This window comes from Ambystoma mexicanum, chromosome 11 (genome assembly GCF_040938575.1).
Source record: "Ambystoma mexicanum isolate Mex_15411 chromosome 11, UKY_AmexF1_1, whole genome shotgun sequence".
NCBI lineage: Eukaryota > Metazoa > Chordata > Amphibia > Caudata > Ambystomatidae > Ambystoma > Ambystoma mexicanum.
In genome coordinates, this window is record NC_090934.1 from 883,205,703 (window position 1) to 883,229,592 (window position 23,890).

The window sequence follows — 23,890 nt, forward strand, 5'->3', positions numbered from 1 at the left end:
ATATAGTCCCTCTCTTACAATAGCAGGGACAGGAAATTAATTTTCTCTTGGGCGGTCCAGTTTGTGGCAGGAAGCTTACAGCGTGCTCCTGGGTACACGAGCAGTCATTTGATGCTGGGGTTGCAGTTCAGTGGAGCTCTGCAGTTGGAACAATTTGGTAGAGCTTGAGTGGGATTATGGCAATGGGATGGTCCCATTAGCAGAGGAGGTGTCCAATAAGTGCTCCACTGGAGGGGATGTGGGGGCAGGGGAGTTGACATTCACAGTTTTGTGGAGCTGGAATAGAATTAAGGTGGTCCTGCAGAGCCACCGTTATTAGTACCAGCATATATGCTGGGGACCAGTTTTTGTCAAGCACTGATACTCGCTGTGAAATGCAAGGGTAACAAGGCTGCCATTCTTAGATATAATTCCCTTTCCATGTTAGTTCAGACACCTTCCAGGAATGTTGTTCTTTTGTTTGCATTTAAATTCATTGAATGGAAAAACGACACACAGGAAACGCATTTGTAAACATTTATTTCATTTTGGATCTGATGCGAGTAGATCCTCTCCGCTGAAAAACGAACAGGAGTATTAATTAAAAATACAAATAAAAGGGTTTCAAAACAAAATCCATATGGTTTTTCCAACAAGGTGGGCAATCATCATGGCCTGTATGCAGTTGGCATGAGTGATGTGTTCTTAGCTACTCCCCAGTACAAAACAGGCTTCTTTGAGGCTTACAGTCATACAATGACCGCTTAGTGACTGAGGCATTCACACATCTCACATGCACACGCATTCGGCGACCTCCTAGCTTCAGAGGCCTTTTCCAACTTTGCTCAGGGACACATCCTGTTTTTTGTGTTAATTTTTAGAGGGCTGTGGCAGAAATGCCCAAAATGTTTTTTAAAAAACCCACCTCATATCTCACAGTTAAAAGAGCTTTAATATATTATAATAATCCTCTATAAAACCAGGTTCATGTAGAGAGGGTCGCTTCCTCCCTCCGTACATGTTCATTAGCACTACCTAGACCTTCTGCAGATCTGGCCACTCCCCTCAGACCACCCTAGATGGACCAATGAGCTCTGCCTTTACAGACGCAAGCCTATTCTTCTAAGACTGCTTGTACAACGCCCAGATCCATCACTGCCAGTGTCGAATTTGATCCCAATGCACCTACTAGTGATACAATAGTTAAGGCCACAGAACCCACCATCCAAACACTAGCAATGAGAACCATTGGCAGTGTGCATGCACAATGCCTGAGGTGTAACAATGAGTGGATATTGCACCGTTCACACAGCGTAAAATATAGACGGTTGGAAAATGTACATAGGTAACAAAAGATCTGAAACCAAATGTCCATTACGGATTTCCATATCATGTATAATGCAGTGGTTGGGTTCAATGCTTTCCTGGAAGTCCAACATAGTATATTTGTGTCTGAAATAGGATGCTACTGTATGTCGAATAGGGCCTAACAGCCTAACACTCGGAGTAGGGCTGGGCGATATGGACCAAAAGTCATATCTCGATATTTTGCAGCTGAATGGCGATATACGATATATATATATATATATATATAGATATTGTTCATGTGGGCTAAACGCACAGTTGTAAGCCAACTACATGTGAGATGCTTACAGTATCAATATTGAACAGTAAATGCAAAACACAACTCTAACATTGTCAGTTAACCTCATACTAAAATTGAGATTGATTAAAAAGGCCATCATCTAAACAATAATGGCAATATTAAACAGAAAAAATACAAGTATCATCCATATATGCACTGAAGTAGGCATTAAGTGACATTTTGTCATATTGATTTGTCATCTTAATTTAATGGGCGACATATATAAACATATCCAGATGTGAACGAAATTGTCTAATCCTACATCGCTTCTGAAAATATATAGATATACCTCCAAAATTCAATATGTATCGCCCACCCCTACCTCAGAGCCATGTTTATAGTGTACCTGTACCCAGATTGGGTTTCTGGGCCAATGGACCACATTTCTGGGACCATTGGGAAAAGAGTCTGTCCAGAAAATGCCTCCCATATAATCCTACCAACACTGAAAAGCATGTTCGAAGGATCGGAAGATGAGCCCTAGAATGGGTGAATGAGCAGGTAAGTCGTTTGGAAAGCAATGGGCAGTTGACCGGTGTTGGTGGGGGGCAGAAAGAAAAAGGTTTCAGGGTAGGCGGGGAATGGGGGAAGGGAAGGTAGGTGTCAATGAGACCAGCTAGTATGCGAAGATACAGTGGAGGTGGGGGGCATGTTGAATAATAGATGTGGGCGGCAGGGTGTGGTGAAGTACCAGATGAAGTGAGGCTTTGATAGGCATTTTTGGCCCATTTAAGGCTGCCCTGAGGCAGCCAAAACAAGGCCTTTTGCAGAGCAACCTCAATTGAGCAACAAATATACATAGAACCCCACCTTCGCTGCCAACCCCCCCCCCCCCCTGCCCAGATGGTCATTCAACATATTGCTCTAGGTTTTATGTTTGCATGAACCTCTTCGGGAAGATGAATGGGTCACATGTGCAATACTAACATTATTGCTACAGGCCCTTTTGCACAAGGAAACCTTATAGATTCTCTTGCTGCAAATTTACTATGGGAACTCATTCCCCCTTAAAAGGAAGAGGAGTCCAACATAGCACAGGAACACAAATCAAAATCAACAATGTACGTTTTGAGGTTATAAAACAATGCTACGGTTCTAGTTTGTAGGCATTACTTGTCTTGCCTTAAGTTTTATTTTATCCTAATTAAGACAGAAGTTGAAACATTGCCATTTTTAAAAAAAGATCAGCTGCACCTCCGCTTTTCTAGAACCGTTGACTACCATGGTGGAAAATGAAATGTCGTAAAAGTTACTTCACAATTACAAGATATTCTTAACTGCAATTTCTTAATGTTTGTTTTGGCACAACCAATTAGAATTCTCATAGAAAAATCACTAGAACTACTGTTTTACAATATTTTAGTAATGCACAGTATTCGTAGATACTTTTACAGAAATCAAAATTAATAAAAGGAATGCAAAAGCGTCACTTAATAAAATGCCATTGCTGCAAAACACAAAAGCTATTGTGTGATCACTAGCTGCCCATTACAGGATTGTGACAGCATTAATCTGTTTTACAGGAGGGACAAATTTCAACTTGCCCATCTTTAGACAGGCATACAAATTCACAGGCCCCATCAATTCTCTGAATGCACACTACTTCTCACTCGCCAAGAGTCATCAATACTCGCCATTTGGTTAGTAGAGAAGGAAACCCATGTGTCAGATTTATTTGCTGTGCATTGGTCGACTTCCTGCGGAAAAGGTTTACTTTTAACACACTTGTATATGAATATGGGCATATTAGTTAGCAGATACCTTGATGGCTTCCATATGCCTCCACAATGCTCCTCTGAGAATCCATCTTCAGAGGGTTCAATTCCACCATTCTTTCGTTCATGGAAAAGGGGACGTGGAGAAAAACTTGTAATTGAGAGAGGAGCACAGAATGGGGAAACATGACGCACACTGAATGGAAGACAGGTCTTTTGGAGGGGTCAACAGGCTTATATTTTTGTTGAATTCATAGTTTTGTGAGTTTGGGCATAAATGGGAAGACTTCATGAGTTTGAACTGTGGTACAACCATTGGTTCTGGTGGAGCAACACAGACTTCGCAATCAGTGAATACTGCATGCTCACAGCAACATAAATGCGGTGCTTGTGAGTGGATCAAGCCCAAAACTCAGAAAACTAGGGACGGCGTGCTGCATAGGATATTAGGAAGGGCAGAGCACCAGGGTCAACTGACAAAGCTCAGATGGAAGAACTAGAAGGGGGTAACGGAAACGCACTCCGACACCATCCCGGGAACAGGAGTTGCAAGGGACTGCAGTGCATCTAGTCAAGGTTTCTCAGAGTACAGCCTTATTGTCCCATAGAAATTCCCATACAAGCCAAGAAACATCCTCCAAAAAGACCTAGAATGGAGACTCAAGACTTTGGGGCATTGAGCACCAAAGGCAATTAATGGCTGTTTCTTTAGTGATGTAAAAAAAATGCTTCCTTGCACTGAGGCATACATTGGTGACCGTAAATGCAACATGGACGTTCGTGGCTGCAAATAGTGTGCAGTCTACTTTTGACACCTAAAAAGCACTGAAGTTTTGGACTTTCAATAAGGGCACACAAACAATGCTAAAAAGGCCCAGAATAGACACACAGATAGCGCTTGCATCTATATTTCCAGGTGGAGGAGGTCGAGGACAACAATGAAATAATCAGGGAACATATACAGTCGGTTGAGTTTGACCTAGACGCTTCCTGTGTTCTAAATACAAACAGCCTTATTTTAGCCTCCAGTTAAAAGATGCCATTTGCAGAGTCCATATACAACTATAAAGGAGCACATGAAAGCTAAATGTTTAGCTTCGGCCAAAAAACATCACTGTCTGGGAATTAGCATGCCCCATTTAAATAGGTATTCTCAATGCTCCACCTGGATACAAGAGGACGTACACACTGCCAAGCAAATATCAAACAGATTTTGGATGAGGAGCTAAGCATTTGGGAAGACTGGTACACCCACTTTCCTGAGGAATGGAGCGTTTGCGAGTACAAGTACGCTCACTAACCTCATCTGCAGAAGATCAGGGCACATTTAATGCAGTCATTAAGAGGGCCACAGGGAATTGTTTGTGTTGCAACACTAAACTTCACTTATATAAGTAATAAGCAAGTAAGCACGTTAAGGAGACTGTTAAACCAGACTACTTGAAGTCATTGAAACCCTGCACAAAGAAAAATGTATAAGCCAGCATCCAGTGACGACTTAATGTAGAGGGGATACTGCCCTGCCATACACAGTATTTTATCACCACTACAGCTGGGGGGAAAAATCTTTGGTTCCAAGTTTCGCATATGGAGCATCAGAGACAAAGAAAGCAAGACTCTAAATACCACAGCATGGGCATATTGATACTTCTGCGGAATACAACATGAGAATAACTGCTCAACTGGTATATTCATTTGTAAAGATATCAAATGTGGAATGAAACAGAGGACAACATATGGGAACACCACAAAAGTGTATAGAGCTGCATGGCCAGACTGAATCCAATTAAATAATTGAAGCTAGGTTAGGCACAGCTTCAAACAGCCGGCAGATAGGCCGCCGCCAGGTTGATGAGCAACTGTTTCCAGTTCTCAAATATGATTGTCTCTAATAGCGGATATGGCCTTTTCGAACACTGCTTGGCCAACCACCCGGATGAAGCACTGTAAAAACTAGACATGCTACCAAATCTTTAGAGGCCCTCGTGACTAGGCCATTTCAAAGAAGGGGCATTTTTAATAATGGAAACAAGCCAAGGCACTTGCTTTCAATTCTCATTTTTATCATGGCATCAAAAATATAGTCCTTACAGGGGACACCTTAAACCTAAACACGAGGAGGGGGAAGGAATGGCTCTGAAAGAGAATCAACTGTCACTAGTGAACATATACATCCTCACTCCAAATGTAGCACCCAGTGCCCCAAAGAGCAAGACTTTGTTTTTATTACAATTGTTCAGAGACACTTGTAAATTTTTTTGCAATCTAGAGAAATAATGCCAAGAAGCACAAAAGCAAAAAGTCGGAACATTTCCCTCTATTAGAAGAAGTGAATTCACTACTAGAAAAGGGGCAATAGAGAAATTACCTCTACTGCACAGGGGACGGGACATTTCTTCCACGTAACCCCATAGCCAAAAGGACTGTGTGCTGTATTCATTTTACTCTGGAATAAAATTGCTAAATTGATGGGTACAAAAAGCAAAGGTTAAGAATAGCAACCCTTCAAGAAGTCATTCCATTGCTACAGGCTGAACAGTAGACATCACTATGTCTCGGGCTACAAACTCATTTTCATGCACCCAAAAAATAGAAAATACCTAGGTTTCCTGGTGGGTGCAAATTGCCACCAGTTCAAGGTTCTATCTTTTGGGTTAAAATCTGCACTGAGCTTGTTTACAAACAGTCCATTGAGTGTGGATCTACGACTACAGAGGCGTGGGGTACAAGTGTACCCATATTTAGAGGTTTGGATGGTAAATGGAAACATAGCCACAAGATTTAATTCAGACACTCAAACATTACAACATGTTCATGAACTGAATTTTACAGTAAATCAGACCCAGTTCAGAGTCCAAATAATAAAGCCTTTAGTGGAATAATAAAGCATGGCACTTGTGTATCAAGCACACAGAAAGGATTCAGGCCTTATGGACACAATTCTCCTTAGCCAGTACTTTTAGGCTCCTACAGTGAGAAAAGGTGAATAAAGGGATCGTGATGAAACCCTATATCAGGCCTTCAATACAGGATTGCAGTTTTCTATGTAAGAACTGTTTATTGCACAATAGTCACACTACGTAGGACGGAAAATAGTTGGCAGTTGTAAACAGAAATGTTCAGGCCCCTGAAATGGTGCAATTCCGAAAACTAAGACACATTTCCTTCTTCTCAGATGATCAAAACGACACATGTATCAGTCTTCGGCTGAAAACAGCAGTGTAAGGGGTGTACCAGCACCTTAAAAGAGGGTGCACATAATATTTTGGAATTTATGAGTAGGGCCCAGCCTTGAGGTCCTGTCAGGCGAGGTAAAACTACAAGCATGTGTTGATGAGCATGGACAACATAACAGCAAATGTATGACAAACAAGGAAATGCACACTCTTCACAACTATACAAGGTAGAGCAGCAAAGATTGAAGTGGTTTTTACAAGGCAATATAACCCTTGGCAAGGCAATGTTGCCACCTCTCCCCCAAGTTTTGATTTTACCTTAAAAAAACAAAAATAATAATAATAAAACCCTGCTCCATGCGTTGCAGGCTTCAAGACTTCCAGTCTCTAAAATTAAGTTATATATGAGGACATTGGACTCTGTCCACAGCAAAATATACAAAATCGAAAAATGCCCCTAAATAAATTGCTTATGGCGCAGGTTACAGAATAAATTCTTCAAAAACGGAGGCAATCTTGGTAAATGCCGATAGGGCCTGCTTTGTTCTAGAAAACCAAGCAAATGCATTTCTGTGCATGAAACAATGTCTGGGAATTAAATGGCATCACTGAGTAATGATCTATATGATTTGAATTTTAAGACCTCACTGAAAAAACTAAATATATCAAATGCCAATAAGTGGCATGGACCAAGATGCAACTAGCATTTCTTGCTCAAATTAAACTCTTCAAAATGACAATCTTGCCCCACCACTTCTTTTTATAGTCCTTTCTTAGTCATCTCAAAAAGGACTTGTATTGGAGATTTGAACCAGTCAGACAATTAAAATTTACTTCTAGGAGATTTATTATAGGTGCATAGAGAAATGTGCGAGTCCCCCCCATTTTCCCTTAAAATGCACCCCTTTCTCCTTTAAGGTTTCCCAATATCACGGATTACTACATTATATATATGTCAGGATATTACTGAATTGTGGTTTTGAAACGAGGTCTCTTCTAGAAGAAGCAGAGTTGGGAGTATCTCTGTGGTCTGTGCCATCATTTCTAACAGGCTCTAAACTGAGGAGGATACACTATTATTGCATTGATCAGTTAAGCCCGTACTTCTGGTAAATTGACTAGCATGTATTCTGTGCATCCAGTGATGAAGCCGTGTAGGAAAAGGCCTTGAGGGGCCGACATTTCCCCAAATTTGCACTCGCAAGAACTTCAAGTACTTTCCCAAAATATTCGAGGATGGGAGTACAGAATAGTAAATAATACCGGCTATAGAATGTGGCTGAAGGCTTTTACGGGGTGCAGGAAAAACAGAGTCACAAACCCGGCAACTTCTTCCCCAGGCAACATTACCACGGCCATAATCTCATGTCCACTTGTAGCCTGATTGCACCACAACACAGCATCTAAAAAAGTGACAATTAGGGAACGTAAAAGTGACAATTAGGGAACGTAGAACGAGAATGCTCTGTATAATGAATGGAATGTTTCTTCTGAGTAACAAAGAAGCAGAAACATTTTTAAAGAATTGGGGGTAAATAATGCTTACAACTGATGGATAGATGTGTTTGTAAGTATTGGCAATGGTTGGTAAACACAACAACAAAAAACAGACGATTCCAAACCCAAACATTAAATGTCTGGATTAGGACAACATGTGAACTGAAAGTGAATCCATAAGAGTCACGCAGCAAAATTGTTAAGTACCTACTGCCTAAACGCTGGTACGTTCAAAGGCCAGTTGGTAAGAGTTCCGGACCCACTGCTCAATTTGGCACTGGCAGTGATCTGAAACAATAATGGACACAATGCCCAAACATCAGCACTGGCAGAGATCTGAAATGACATTTCATACACAGTCTAAACTCTGCGCTTAGCAAGCGTGCAGAACACAGTCACCAAATTTAAGTATCACTGCCAATACTTCACCTCACCGACCATTCCAACGTTTGATAGTGCATAGTCGGTTGGGAACTGTACACAGTACAAACGCAGCACCTAAAGAACATTGCTTTTGGTGAGAAGTGCATCCATCACACATGTTGAGCCTGGGTGTTAAGCTCCTGCATGCCCCGCTTGCATCTGCACCCACTACCCAACTGGTTTCTAAAAAGGTCTGCAGAAATCAGATGGCCATTACATAGCTCGATTTGAGGATAAGACTAGAGCCTCCAAATCAGCTACATTGCCGAGGAAGCTTCACACTCAACTTTGTTGAGACCCAGAGCACAGGCAGTACACTCCATCAGAATACACCCGATCAGGAGGCAAACGCAAGCCGACTGGCTAATGCTGCTCACCTCCTTCCAGCAGGCTCTGCCAGTTAAGTTATCCAAATTATCATCCACTCATAGTGCATGGTGCACACAGCATTAAACAATGGTTCTTCCAGAAAGAGGTGACAGAGGACACCAAAAGGGGCAATTAAGGGGCATGAGATGATATAGAGTACAGAGATTGGTCCTTTCATTCCTTATCAACTCTACCCCACCCCACATATCATCAGTCCACATTTGGCCAAGCAAGGGAGGTCACCACCTGGCAGCCTTTGGTTGTTAGTATCAGTCTGGCACGCAATGGACTACTCACCAAAGCAAAGGGTACCCTCACAACTGACACCCCTGTCAGGACTTAATCAAGGCAAACAGGAACAGAATCTCAACAGCCAACGTGAATGTTTCACTAATAATGGTGCTTCCATCTGTAGAGCTCTCAACACATGCACATTTCACAAGCATTTGATGCACCCATTCTACGAAAAGGAATGCCTTTGGCATGATCTCTCCCTGAACTCCTAGCCAGCCCACAAAAATACACTGGGGCATGGAACATAATGGGCGGCACTAGCAGACACCCCCTGAGCAAAAAAGGTTTCAAATCTCATCTGCACTAACCATCCACAGGTCATGCTGAACAAAGACCACACCCTACAAATGCCCTAAACAAATCAATTTGTAAGAAGGTGGGGGGCAGGAGCACAAAAGGGGAACAAAAACATCCATGCAGCAAAATAACTAGCATTAGAGAGAAATACATCATTCAGATACCACGATTTTTGTCCCGTCGCCGTCCTCTACTCATACTATGCGATATAACATGTCATATCACGTCCAGGCGGTTTTCCGTGACAATACTCCCTTGAAACTTTCTGGGTCCGTCTCTTCAGGCCAGAGTGACTGCTCCAGGCTGACCAGCAGTTCTTGGTGGCACTGGCGAATGTTGACAGGGAAACGGGCCCGTACCAGCTCATAAGCTGGCAGCAGGTGCATGCTGCGACACACCATCAGGTACTGGATGACGCAAGTGGGTGCTAGAGAATAGCCATCACGGCAGTGCACCAAGACCCGCTTGCTCTTTTCGGCAGAGGCCTCTAGGCAGTCATTGACATCACCAAAGCCACGCATGCGCAAAGCAGCACACTCACTCTCTGGAGGCCCCTGGATGGCCACCTTTAGCCTGGACCAGCTGTGCCGACCACCACGAGAACAAGTGCAAGGGACAACACTAGGGCTGCGGTGCCCAGGGACACTGCTCATGTCGATGATGCTATCAATACCATGCAGGCAGAGCACACGGCCACTATAAGCTGCATTCAGGTTTCCAAGGTAGATACAGTCTGTAACACGGCCAATGATTGGCTCCGAAAACTGGAAGTGCTCTGCACCATCTCCTGGCTCCTCAACCTCCTCAGCCTTGGGAGGTCCCCGACGGCTATAGCCGAGAAAGTTTTTGGAGCCTGTCCGGGATGGCGGAGTGGAGTCGGGATCAGAGCAACCATTCCAGGGAGGTGGAGAGAAGAGGGAGAAGCGGCTGGAGGACTTGTTCTTGGGGAGCAGCTCGATGGGGCTGGACACCTTACTGGAGCCGGTGGCACAGAAGAGAGAGGCTCGTTCTAGTGACCCTGTGCTGCTGGTGGCTCCACTACAGTGGGCCCTCTCCATCTGTGAAACAAGGACAAGAATAGTTTAGATAAAACGGGAAATAATGCAATTCACATCACACCCTGCACTAGCAATGTTTGGGGCCCGATGACTTGGGGGAGGGGGCTTTGAGGGATCCCAGGGACACAGAGTTGCATTGCCAGTGAAGCCATGTATTGAGAGTAACTGGAAGGTGAGGGGGGGTGAGAGAAGGAGGATGGTGAACAATGAGGCCAAGCCAAAAAAGTAAAATAAACAAACAGAGGCTTACATAATGTTGTAGGATAAAACATTCGACTAGTCAATTAGGACTTCATAATACATGGCACAATGTCATACAAGCCAACTTCTGTAAAGACATAAGCGTGGGCCGATGTGCAAATATCTTAAAAACACATAGCGCTTTTGATCCCCTCCCCGAACAGCACATTGCAAGAAACCTCTTCCTCCGGTATTGGGGATAAAACAGGGGTGCAATTCCTTGATTCCAAGATTACACTTGGCCCCCCTCCAAACATACTTATTTAAAACAATAAAGTGTATTGTAAAAGCAGACTTTGCCACGTGCCTTGTTCAAAACCCATTGATATTGTAGAGCTACATCTGTGGGGCTTTTACCAACAATCGGTAGCGGAATGCTATCCCATGTTCCCAACATGGGAAATCCGCCATTATCCCTCCAAAATGACCTGAGCAGGATTTTACAGAGTTTCTGCTCACACACTTCATTGACAATGCTACTCATCATACCCTCATAATCCTGGCCTTGAATGACTTCCCCCATAATTGAGTCCATTAATGATTCTCAGAACTGTACTCTTGACTTACTACTCCCATGTCTGTACTCACTTCTTATGCATGATTTTGTTCTAATAATTAAACCGATGACTTGTTAACGTTAAAGGATATTTATACCGCGCCCCGGAGTGGTCCCCTGGCGCTCTGGCGGCTCTGAAAGGCAAGAGGGTAGGGCAAGTTAGTAGGACAGGGTGGGCGAAAGAGCAAGTGAGCTGTAATGTACTGTTGGCAGCTTCAGTTCGGTTAACACCGTTCTCTGAGCATGGGTGTATTTTTCAGTTGGTAGCCTTCAAGTGCTGTTGTGCGAGGCAATGTTTGGTTAGTTTCCTTGTGGTGTAGTCAAGTACATACGGTTAGTTGTGCTTAGTTCAGAGATTTAGAGGTGTATGCAGAGGGATGAGGTTTTTTTTGGTGCAGTGGGTTATAAACATTGCTATCTAGAAGTGAAGCAAGTCCATCTTCACATTTCTGACTAGATTTGACATGTGCTAATAACCACAATTCCGTCTAGATTTGACGCATGCTACTATTCACATTTTTGTCTGGATTTGATGGAGGCTAAGAACCACAAATCTGTCTAGATTTGACGCACGCTAATAACCACAATTCTGTCTGGACTAGCAAGCGTAGTTAGAGTGTAGTCCACCTATATGTGAGATGTTTCTAACTGTTCTCGTAGATGCGATACATGGCTAGGCAACACAGTTCACAACTCGCTGAGTATATTTGGGAAACAGTCGCTAAAGAGAAATGGGTACACGCAGTCTACAAGTTTCCAGTTTTCTTTTTTCAGTGCAAAGGGATTTTAGCGACGGGGAGAACCATGAGTTCAGGTGAGCTTTTGGTTTACCTTTACGCATTTTGAGAGGGGCAACATTGTCCAAGATTTTGGTAATTGTAGAGTTGTAAGCATCTACTAGCACATTTGGGTCTGTGGTATTCGCTAGGGAATTTAGGATAGGGATCACATGTGGCATGATGGTGTCCGCTGTGATATTTCGTTGGTCCTAAGGCAGGGAGGCGATAAAGGGTTGGATTTGACTTTAAGATTACTTACTACACACGCAAATTAGAGGAGGGGGATGATCCATCCATGGTTGTGGCGCAATGGCAGTGATTGTAATATCACAGTTTAGGTCTGCTACCCAGTCTAGTGTCTTCCCTTTACAGTCGGTAGGCTGGGAGACTTTTTGGTTAAAGCCATGTTCTGTAAGGGTGTTGGCTATTGTTATTGCTTGGTGATCGTTAGGGTCCTTAAATCCTAGATTAAAGTCTCCTAAAATTAATATTTTTGAGGATATTTTAGTGTTGTCCGCGAGTAGTGCGACTGATCTCGCCGACCTAATTACAGCCGAAAAACCTTGACTTCTTGGCCATAACAGAGTCATGGCTGCATGCAGCAGCAGCAGGCCCATCACCCTTACTTGCTGTACCTGACAATTACTCGATTAGTAGAGTTGACAGGCCTGACTCCAGAGGCGGTTGCATTGCCATCATATCCAAGACAAGCCTAGATTTAAGATTAGCTGCATCATCATCATCATCATCATCATCATCCTGTGAACTACTCACAGCCAAACTACCTGTATCGAACACAAAGTGGCATTTAAAGTGCCTTATGCATCCATTCAAAAGTGAAGGTGAAAAGCAAATAGGAGAACACCAGTAGTCAAAGCAGCTATCCAGTGCACCTCAAACGATAGGAGCTGAGCCGGTCTCAAAAGACCAAACTATTCCAAATGTCAGTCAGAGCAGATCCATAGCAGTTATGTTGAAGGGCCCATCGAAGCCAAAGAGGAAAGTTCCAGAGAAAGAAAAAGCTTTCCCAACGTGTTTAAGTTTTGTCCATCTTTTGACACACATTTGTTTTTAAACAACGCTGGTTCTGCAACTCTATGGCAGTTAAGGATTCACACCTGTTCACACCTGTTGGGAAATTGTGCCATCTAGTGGTTCTGAAGAGAAGGTTAGACAAAAAGTCAGTTACAAAACAGCAGGTCTCCGTCTAGTCAAATCAGTGGCTCCATCCAAGACCACTGTGACATCAAACAACCCCAGAATTGGAGGGAATTCCATCTTCAGCTTCTCTTATTGAGCTATCGCGTAAGGGCAAATCAATAGAATTTTACACCCATCTCGTCGAGATACTGGGTGGGGGTCATAGATCAACATGCTGCAACTTGTAAACTTCTGTCACATTTAAAATGCTTTGCATCTTAAATCATGTTATAGGTTTGCATCCAGTAGTTAGCTGTGTTTATCTATGGAGAATGATTATTGATAAAAATCAGTTCTACTGTTCTACACACATTTCTTTATGGTATGCATCCCCACCCGTTATCTTTCACTTGACCAAAGTCAAGACACTAGATGTTGGAGGTTAACCTACTTTACTTCCAATGCTTGTTGCTGCTAAGAATCACATGCTTTGCATAGACCACCATCTAGTGGTTGGCTCAGAGTACTCCATCAGAGTACTCCATCAGAGTACTCCATCAGAGTACTCCATCAGAGTACTCCATCTTTTTTCATATTCGAAAAAGTGGGCGTTAACAGAAATGTTCCAATCACACTATCCCGATTCTACGTGTGCGCGTACATACCACCCGTGAATGTGGATGTGCCAACTTTCCCACTGTCAATGTTATCCTGCAGCCTCCTACCTAGTACCCAGCATGGCAGGCGTGGGTGTGGTAAATCATGAATGAAAAGAAAAAAAAAAGTCCTCCTGTTTTTATATTTTAATCAGGAAAATGTAGCTCTTCGAATGTGTCGTCAAAGAAGAAATAAAAACCCAACACCAGCCATCTTCATGGGCCTAATGCCCCACTCCGAGAATACAGTTACAACCTAGATAGTTTAAGTGAAGGGGTGTAAAGGTTTTCCCTGGACTGGTCTGAGCGCACGCACCTGAACTAATCCATTAAGGTTTAGGGCAGTGCCTCCCCTCAGAAATATTTTTAAAATAGGCTGAAAGTGCAAAATGGTCTGAGGAATTGGATACCAATGTAGAATATACACTATTTTGCAGGGCAATAAATGAAACCCTGTAAAAGATGCCAGGTCACCAACAGTACACAAGATCATTTGTTTAAACGTGTTGATATTGGATGAATTTTATCTCTCTCTATATATATATCAGCATTGCCATGCTTTTAAGCAGGTTCTGCCTGAATCAGCCCATGAGGCCAGTCCCCCTTCCAAGCTGGTTGTGAACATATAAAGTAATGTGGCTAGTTTCAAATGCTAGCATTACCACTGAAAGCACATTTTTATGCTGCTTGTGCCCAAAGAAAACCTGAGGCATCTCAACAATACATGCCTACTGTAAGGAATGTATGGTATCAAAGTAAGAGACACAAGTGATCACAGTTCAAGGGAGTTTATTAAACTGTCAAAAGGGGGTGAGATAAACACCTAAGCTAAACCTAACTCTAGGATGGGATCAAGCTACAACCATCAAATAATAATACTGTCCTAGTGGCGTCTAGTCAATAAAAAGGCCTATACGAAAAAATAAATAAATAAAAAAGATGACACATTATTGCCATTCCTTACTGCCACGTTTACAAAAGAGTGTGGGATAATGTTCATAAGAAAAGAAAGAAGTGTTCACAAAATAAGTCAGGCCCTTCCCCACGTTTTTAGCACGGGACAAGGCAGGACTCTCGAGCACAGAACACTCCTAGGCTTCTACAGCACAAGGTTACAGTTCCTTTTCCAGTATCAGGGCCTTCTGTACACAAGTCTCTTCTCATGCAGTCTCTTGCCTCGGAGGACCCAATACACCAAAACAATAAAAGTTCCTACGGTTACTCTTTACGTGGAGTGAATACTTGTCACCCTTGGATCCCCCTCAGCCGGGTTCTGATCTTTCTATCAATCGTTAGTCTCCCTCAGTCGGGCTCAGACCAACCAGAGCGCTTGCCGATTCAAACCGAGACTTCCGATGGGCTATCTCGCCTCGCTGGGTCACTCAGACGACAGCAAGTGCAGGCTATTTACCATCACAGTTTGTACGGCGTTCCCTTCAGCCAGGCGCAAACCCAATTTTTTAACAACAAAAACCTTCTGCAATGCGTCAAGGACTTTCAATTGGTTAAACCATTTAACTTGACGTTTGTATGACCGCTTTAACACCCGTCATACCAAGCGGGTCTCGGCATAGGTGTGTCTGTAACACTGTGCGCCGAGGTCCCTCCAATTATTTTTTCTGCCATGAGGGAGCACAAGGCTATTGTGAGTGAGTACATGAAGAGAGAAAGTAGTAAGACGTCTATGATCCTTCCACCCCGAGCGGGGAGGTAGGGAGAGCGCATGTGAATCTAAGCAGATACAATCATCAGACATGCTATTACGGTAAGTAATGCACGTCTTCTGATGCTTGCTAATCTGCTTAGAATCACATGCTGTGCATAGACTAGCGAGCAGTACCCGGAGTTGGAGGTGGGTTGTGAGAAGGAACAGTAAAAAAAAAAAAAGATGTCTTAGTACTGCTTGTCCCACCTGAGAATCAGACTTAGAATGAGTTTCTAGGCAATAGTGTTTTGTGTGTACAGAACTCCAGGTTGCTGCTTTGCAAATGAACTCTAGGGGAATATTGCAACGAATGCTATGGACGCCCCAGTGCCCCCGAGTAGAATGTGCTCTAGGCTTGAAGGGCAGTTCTCTCTTAGCAAGAGCGCAACATAGTGTGATGCATTTGACAATCCACCTTGAGATAGCTGATTTAGAGACAGGATCCCCCCTCTCTACCAGCTGCCATGGACACGAAAAATTGGTTTGTTTTCCTCATTGTTTTTCTTCTTTCCAGGTAGAACATGACTGCCCTGCTCACATCTAGTGTGTAGGCTTCTTTCGGCCATGCTAGTGGGATTCTGGAAAAAGGTAGGTCACATGGCACTTTGAGATGAATTTAGGCGCAAATCTGGGATGAGTGCGCAGAACTATCTTATCCCTGTGGACTGTAACAGGGGTCTAGAACAGAAAGGGCATGTAGTTTGCTAACCCTTCTGATAGAAGTGATAGCTACTAGGAAGGCCGTCTTATAAGTAAGGTCTTTTAGACTTGCTTTATGCATTGGCTCAAAGGGAGATCCCATGAGCCTGGTTAAAACCACATTTAGATCCCATCCAGGAGCTGGGTGAGAAATGGGAGAATAAATCCTCTTAACCCCTTCCATAAAGGCCTTAATCACCAGAATCTTCCACCACGACACCTTTTGCTGTGATGTGCTGTAGGCTGAAAGAGCAGCCAGATGAACCTTCAGGGAATTGAAGACCAACCCGGTGTCCAACAAATGGGTTAGGTACAGCACAATATGTGTGGGTGAGCAATCGATGGGGGGATTGACGCCCTCGGCATTACACCAGATGAAAAACGTTTCCATTAGTTGGCATAGCAATAACGGGTGTTAGGTTTTCTAGCTTCCCTGAGTATGTCCATGCACCTCCGAGGGAACTGTAGGTGTCCAAACTCAATGACCCTCAGGAGCCAGGCTGCTAAATTCAGAGTTTGTGGGCATGGGTGTAGGGTCTCCCCCCCTGTCCCGAGACAACATGTTGTACGGGTAGGGTAGTTTTACAGGTGGGGAGAGGGACATTTCAATTAGATGAGCGACCCACATGGGGGCCACCAGTATCGTGGAACTGGTTCCTGGTGCATCTTGTGCACTATCTTGTTGAGAAGGGGATTCAGGGGTGGGGGGGGGTAGACACATTTCCCTGACCATGTTATCCAGAGATCTTTCCCCTTGGAGGAGTTCTGGGGGTACTTGGAGGTGTAGTCTTGGAATTGGGTGTTCTCCTGAGTCGCGAACAGGTCGATCTCTAGGAAGCACCATTCTGTCAAGACGTTGGACACAATGTCTTCGTGCAGACGCCATTCGTAATCTATGGGCAGAGGGAAATCTCTGCTGAGCACGTCTGCCAGAAGTTTGAGTTCCCCCGGAACATGTTGGGACAACAGAAACATTGTGTTTGAGAGCCCAGATCCAAATGTTTTTGGGACAGCTTGGATAGCCCTGGAGAGTGAGTGCCTCCCCGTTTGTTCGGCTAATACATGGCTGTACTGCTGCCTGTTAGAATGAACACCGTTTTCCCTTGTAATTGCATCTGAAAGGCCTTTAATGCCTTGAACACCGCTAATCGCTCCAGAAGATTTATATGGTTGGACACTACTTGTGGGGGCCACACTCCATGCGATGTCTGCTGAAGCAGGTGAGAAAAGCCAGTGAGAGATGTGTCTGTCGTGAGTGGCTTCCACTGCAGGGGTGGTGAAGGTTTTCCCCTTCAAGAGGTTTTCCCTTGACTACCACTGCAGAGAGAGAACAAGGGCTGGCGAGACAACTACCAGATCTTCCCATTGTCCGCTGGCCTGACACCACTGGCTGTTGAGCCACTCTTGCATGGGACACATGCACAGCCGCGCGTGGGGGAACCAAGTACATGCATGATGCCATCATTCCAAGCAAACGCATGGCTTTGCGCACCGTCACCTCCTGACTGGCTACATATTGAGAGATCTGAAAAAGCATGTTCTGAACCCTCTGGTTGGAGAGAAAGACAGACGAGGCAGTCTTTTTTCATCCGGATTAGAGCTCCCAGAAATTGTTTTATTTGACTGGGGAATAGACTGGAATTTTTCTCGTTGATAGAGAAAACCAGACTGAACAGAAGGTCTACAGTCTTTTGGGTGTTCAAAAAAAACATGTGTCGTACGAGTCCCCTGTTGTGAGCCAGTCGTCAAGGTAAGGGTAAACCGGGATGGATAGTCTGCGCAGGTGTGCTGCTGCTACTGCCAGGACCTTTGTAAACACCCTTGGCGCCGAGGCGATGCCGAAGGGGAGCACCTTGAATTGGTAATGCCTGTCCTCTATCATGGACCTTAGATATTTCCTGTGCGCTGGTATCATTGAAATATGAAAGTATGCATCTTTCACGTCCAATGCTGCAATGTAGTCCCCCTGTTTCAACAGTGGGATCACCTTGTGTAGCGTTACCATGCAAAACTTTGCAGGTCTTATGAACTTGTTCGCTGGGAGCAGGTCTAGGACAGGGCACATGGTGAGGTCCTTTTTGGGTACAAGGAAGTACACTGAAATACCCTTGTTTACCTGAAGAATAGGGGCGGCTTCTATGGCGTCCTTTCCCAGCAGCACTTCCACCTCTTGATTCTAGATCTCTAGATGGTCCGGTGAGAGGTGCCATGAGCGCGGTGGTCTGATCTGTGGAGGTCGGGCGAATTCCATGCAGCGACTGTCTTTATAACCCACTGGTCGGAAGTTATCCCCTCCCATGCCGTGAGGAAAGATGTTAAGCGCCCCCCGACTGGGGTGACATGGGAAGGGACCTGGATCTGATGGTCATTTCTGACGAGAGGCTGCGGCTCCTCTAGGATTGGGGCCTCTACCTCTGGCTTTGCCGCTTCGCTGACCCCTTGGTGGGTAGTATGTGGGGCTTCATGATGTTTGCCAGCATTAAAGTTTCCCGTGCTATAGTTGTTCTGACTTGCACGAGACTGCCCTCGAAAGGACCAATGAGAATTCCCTCCCATTAGGGGGGGGGAGGGCGGTTTTTGAGTAATCTTTTGCAGAGACTTAAGTGTCTCATGCTCTTTTTTGGCCATTTCCAGGGCCTCATCGACCGCCTTTCTGAAGGGGTTAGTTTCTTCAATGGATTTGTTGATGTGAGCGGCCTGTGTCTCAGGCTTGAAACCCGAGTTACAAAGCCAAGCATGCCGCTTAAGTGCCCTGGGCCAGAGACCTGCCTGCTGTCTCAGCAGTGTCCAGAGTGTTCTTTATTACATTTTGGTTTACTTGCCTGCCTTCGGCCACAATGGTCAGAAGCCTGGACCCGACTGGTTCTGGGACTTCCTGGAGACCTTTCTCTACTACGTTCCATTGAGCGTCTGCATAACTCGCCAGCAGCGTAGTGTTATTCGCTATGCGTGTGGTATATGCAGCAGCCGAGATAACCCGCTTACCTAAGGCATACAACCTCTTGGATTCTTTATCCGGAGGCACCTCCCCCGTAGCAAGGGGTACTACTGCCCATTTCTGGGTGGTAGTTACTACCTGGGAGTCGGGGGTGGTGTGTCCTTTAATGTATTGAGGGTCCGAAGGAGCTGGCTGAAATAGCTTTTCCACTCTTGGGTTCACTGCCCGGGTCTGAGCTGGCGACACCAGGGAGGGGGCCAATCTTCTTTTAACAGAATTAAGGAGGGGAATGGCCTGGCTTGAAGGAGGGTTTCTTCTTGAGCATGTCCTCCCCAAAGTCCTGCTCGGGTACCGCTTCTTGAGTAGTGATTTGGAAGTGATCTGCTCCCTTCCTTAAAAGGCCATTTTGTCGTCTACAGTCAAGGCCTGGTGAGCTGGGGTGGACGGAGGAGAATCCAGGCACAGAACATCAGTGTCCTGATCTTGTTGGGGGAGCGTCCATAAGTCCATTTCCACTTGCTGGGTTTCTTCCCAATTGTCCGTGGCATCGGCCTGGTCCTCATTGTAGCCCTGCAGGAAGGAAGGTTCTTCATCTTCACTGTATATGTCCTGATAAGTGTCCATCTGGACGAGGTCTTCATGATGGATGGGGACCGAGGGCTGATCTTCTTGGAAACGTGAAGCCGATTTAAGATTAGGTTCTCCATGAGATCTTTTCGGGGAAGGAGTTCAGAAAAATTGATCATTTTTTCAAGACGATCCATGCACCCTTCAAATTTCTCCCTTGTCCACTTAGAGTCTTCCGCCCCTTGGCGTCGTAATTTGTCACTCAGGGTGTTGGAAAGAGGCTCCTGACTGTCCTCTTAGGTCTCGCGAGAATCAGGCACTGTGGCGTATCTATAGATTTGCCCACGGCCTGACCCATGTTTTTCGACCGAGTAGGTATCAGCCCAACCGCCAAAGTGATTCTTGCAATACTGTGTTCAATCATCGCCGAATCGGCGTGAGTTAGTCAGTAGATTTACCGCCTACCGCAGCGTTAGAGGGCCTAGCGGTAGGTTTCTCACCTTGAGGCCTAGTCGTAGATTTTGAGCCTACCGGTCCTTTAGGGACCGTCGCAACGTCGAAAGTCTGCACTTCAATGTGTAAACCTGATTTAGGGGTATGCCCTTTTTTGTTTTGGAATGCCCAGTTGCAAAACGCTGCTGCTGATGCGGGGAAGTCTGCTGATCTGAACGATCAGAGGAATCCGCCGAAATTTTCGACGGCCTTGCTGGCGCCTTCACCTTTTTCGAATTACTTGTTGAAATAGATGGAAGGGTTGTGTCTTTAGTGTGATGCGTTCTTTGTACACCCCTGTCGCCGGGTGTTGTCCCTGAAGCGAGACTAGCATCAGGCCTTGAAGGGTCAGGAATGGGCATGGTGGACCTAGAAATGTCCACCTCAAGGTCTATAACATTTGGTCATCAGAGGTTCCCCAATTACTTTCGACGGGTGGCAGTGGGGGAAGAAGGTTCTGCCCACGACATACCGTACGCGGCCCATCGGTTTCCACAGCACTCCTTAGGCCGAAGGAGTTTACAAGCCGCACACCGCTTCTCGTCGTGATCTAAGGGGAGACGAGAATTACACGTTCTGTGCTCGTCCTTCTACAGGTATCTGACCCTACACTTAGGGCAGAACCTAAATGGAGTCCTTTGCATAGCGAAAGGTGTAAACAAAGATGACCAGACCTAGAGGGCAAAGAGGGGGAAAGAGGAAAGACAAACGAAGATATGGCCACCCCGACCACACTCTTCCTACTGTGAAGCCTGGCCAGTGGGCCCGGCCACGTGGATCTTAGGTGCTTAAATCCACCGCCGTAGACAAATCCCCCACAGTCTTCGTCGAAGTTGTTCCTGCTGTCAAAGTGACAGAAGGGGGAATAACCGACAAGTCGGTTTAAGATAACAATGTCTCTTATTTAAGAGCTCAGCTATAGGGCGACCAGTTACCTGGGCGGGGAAAAAAACAGTCTGAGGGACCTCAGCGTGATGGATTTTGGGTACACTACACGTCACGATAGGGATAGTGCTACAGGCACGCCTATGCCGACGTCCCCTTTCGTTCGCCGAAAGACCAGATGCAATACTCTGCGGTTACCACTGGATGTCGGACCATATGCACAGCATGTGATTCTAAGCAGATTAACAAGCATCAGAATTTCTTTACTCACAATATTCAATACAGTCTTTGTTCAAGAGAGTGGTACCAGGCAGAGACCTTTCGACTGGTCGCCCACATGGTGCTGGACCACTATCTCTGGCACCAAGTTTGTTCACAAAAGACCTCTTTATCTTAAAGTTGCCACTGCAACCTTGTTCCTCACACAGTCCGGTTGACAATCAGGTTCTTCTGACTCACCGGCTGTGCTGAACTCGTTGGCGGTTTCTTTGCCACTTGAGTACCCCAATGGCAATCACATCTCCCCGCCCTGGCTATCAGTGCGGGAGAGAGTGCCAGGTCCCGCTGACATCCATTACACCATTCTCGTTCTCCACGCCCACCTCCCCTGTTTTCATTCTCATAGACTTACAATAACAAAACACCACATGGTCTATACACACTACTCAACTCAGTTGCACACCATTTCACCATACACTCTCGCCCATTCTTCACTTCACCCAAAACCCACACACTCCTTTTCCCTGTTCCCCCAATTTCCTCTCAGCATCAACCCTTGTTGTTTTCACCTGCAAGAGGTGTACTTATCAGCATGTTCACCCAAACTCCTCTGTCACTGGGTCCCATTTACAAACAATGAGCATCATAACACTTTGCCTTTGGTCTATCACCTACCTGCTGTTCCTAACCTGCCTAACTTCCGGTACTAACCTCCACCTCACTACTTCGATTCTACAACACAACCAAACCTATATAGCCACCGCCTTCTGCACCACCATGGAGCAAACTAACCTCACCAGTGGACCCAGGACTGGATCTACTAGCAAACCCCTAAGCATACCATGTAGCCAACCCACCAGAAATTCCAGACTCAGAGCAAGACTCTCGAGATTACATGAGCCCTTGACTAGATCCCTCCCTGCCACCAAAAAAAGAACCATCACTCAACAAGCGTGCACTGTTAATTGTACAACTAGGTCATCGCCAACCATCTCTATCAAAACCAAACATACTAAAATCACCACTGCAGACTTTCCGCTCAAAGGCGGACTAATAAATACCAGATCCCTAACGGCGCATGCCACTGACATCTGTGAACTTATACTGGCTAATAAATTGGACTTCCTCACCATCAGAGACCTGGCTGCATAAGGCAGCTGGACCCCTATTATCTCTAGCAATCCCAGACGGCTACACCAGTCTGAGACAAGATAGAAATAACATGCGAGGTGGTGGTATTGCCATCATTGCCAAAATCAGCCTATACATGAGAACTACCTCCAGTCCAGACTCAAAATCCTGCGAAGTGTGCGCTATCAAACTCCCACTGCACAACTCCCAGACTATCTACCGTATTTATAGCCCCCCCCCCCCCCCCCCTACGGCCCGCTGGGTACATTCGAAGACATTAACTGTATCTACTAATCTCAAAACCTCCACACAACTACTTATTCTATGAGACTTTAATCTAGGTTATAATGACCCATCAGACAAACATGCCGTCAATGTGGCCAATACCCTCACTGAATTAGGACTAACCCAAAAAATTGCAGAACCCACCCATAATAGAGGGAGAAGCCTCGATTGGTTAGCAGACTATAACTGTACCGCCTCCATTACCTCCATTTACCCACAACTATGGACGGACCATTACTTGATAACCTATGACTTATCTACCACTAGGCCACTCCCCCCCCCCTGCAACCAATATGGCACCTTCATGCCCTACCAAGAACAAAAAAAATATCACTAAGGACAAAGTAATTCCTGCCATTCTACCCATCCTAAACCAACTCGAACATCTAGACCCAGAGATGCTCTTTGAAGAGTATAACAAAATTATACAAACCACTCTTGACAACATCGCCCCTCTAAAACTTAGACCAAGCAAACCCAAAGTTCACCTTAATAAATGGTTCACCGCCGAACTGAAAGATCTCCGTCAACTTAAAAGAAGCTGCAAATCCACTTGGAGACTTACCCCATCAGAAGACCATAAAAACAAACTCCTAGAAATCTCCTCACAATACAAGAAGGAAATCATCCTGGCCAAACGCAACTATAATAAACGTATCTTTTCAGCCAACTCAAGTATGAGGGAGCTGTTTGCTATCTTAAAGGAACTAGAGTCGCCCACTCCCATCCCAGATATATGCACAAAAGACAAAGCCTGGTGCAGAGATACAACATGCTCCGGCCAACAAAGTTACAAAGTTACAAAGTTAGACTCGATTACTGCAATGCATTATATATTGGGCCAACAAATACATCCTACATAGAATACAAATTCTACAAAATAATGCCTTGAGAGCAGCTTAGTATCCCTAGACGATCACACATTACGAAGATAAGGCGTAATAACAACTGGTTGTCGACCCAAGACAAAATCCTACTGAAAGTTGCCTCTCTTACATACAAAGCCTTGAACAACGCGGCTCCTCCCTATCTAACTGATAGATTTATAGAAAGAAGATCCTCCAGACCCTCAAGAATCTCCAATGCCAACCCACTTATCATTCCTAGATTCAAATTGACAAAGGATGAGGCGCCAGCTTCCACGT

The 23,890-nt window shown here is 45.0% G+C and overlaps 1 protein-coding gene across 1 annotated transcript in view; it reads right to left on the reverse strand.

Moving 5' to 3' along the window:
• Window positions 1–502: 502 nt before the first annotated feature.
• LOC138503884 (uncharacterized) overlaps window positions 503–23,890 on the reverse strand; it is a 226,116-nt gene continuing 202,728 nt past the window's right edge. The window contains exon 5 of the mRNA XM_069623948.1: window positions 503–10,453. Within this exon, the coding sequence (XP_069480049.1) occupies window positions 9,617–10,453 (837 nt within the window). The 3' untranslated portion in view covers window positions 503–9,616. The remainder of the gene's footprint in view (window positions 10,454–23,890) is intronic.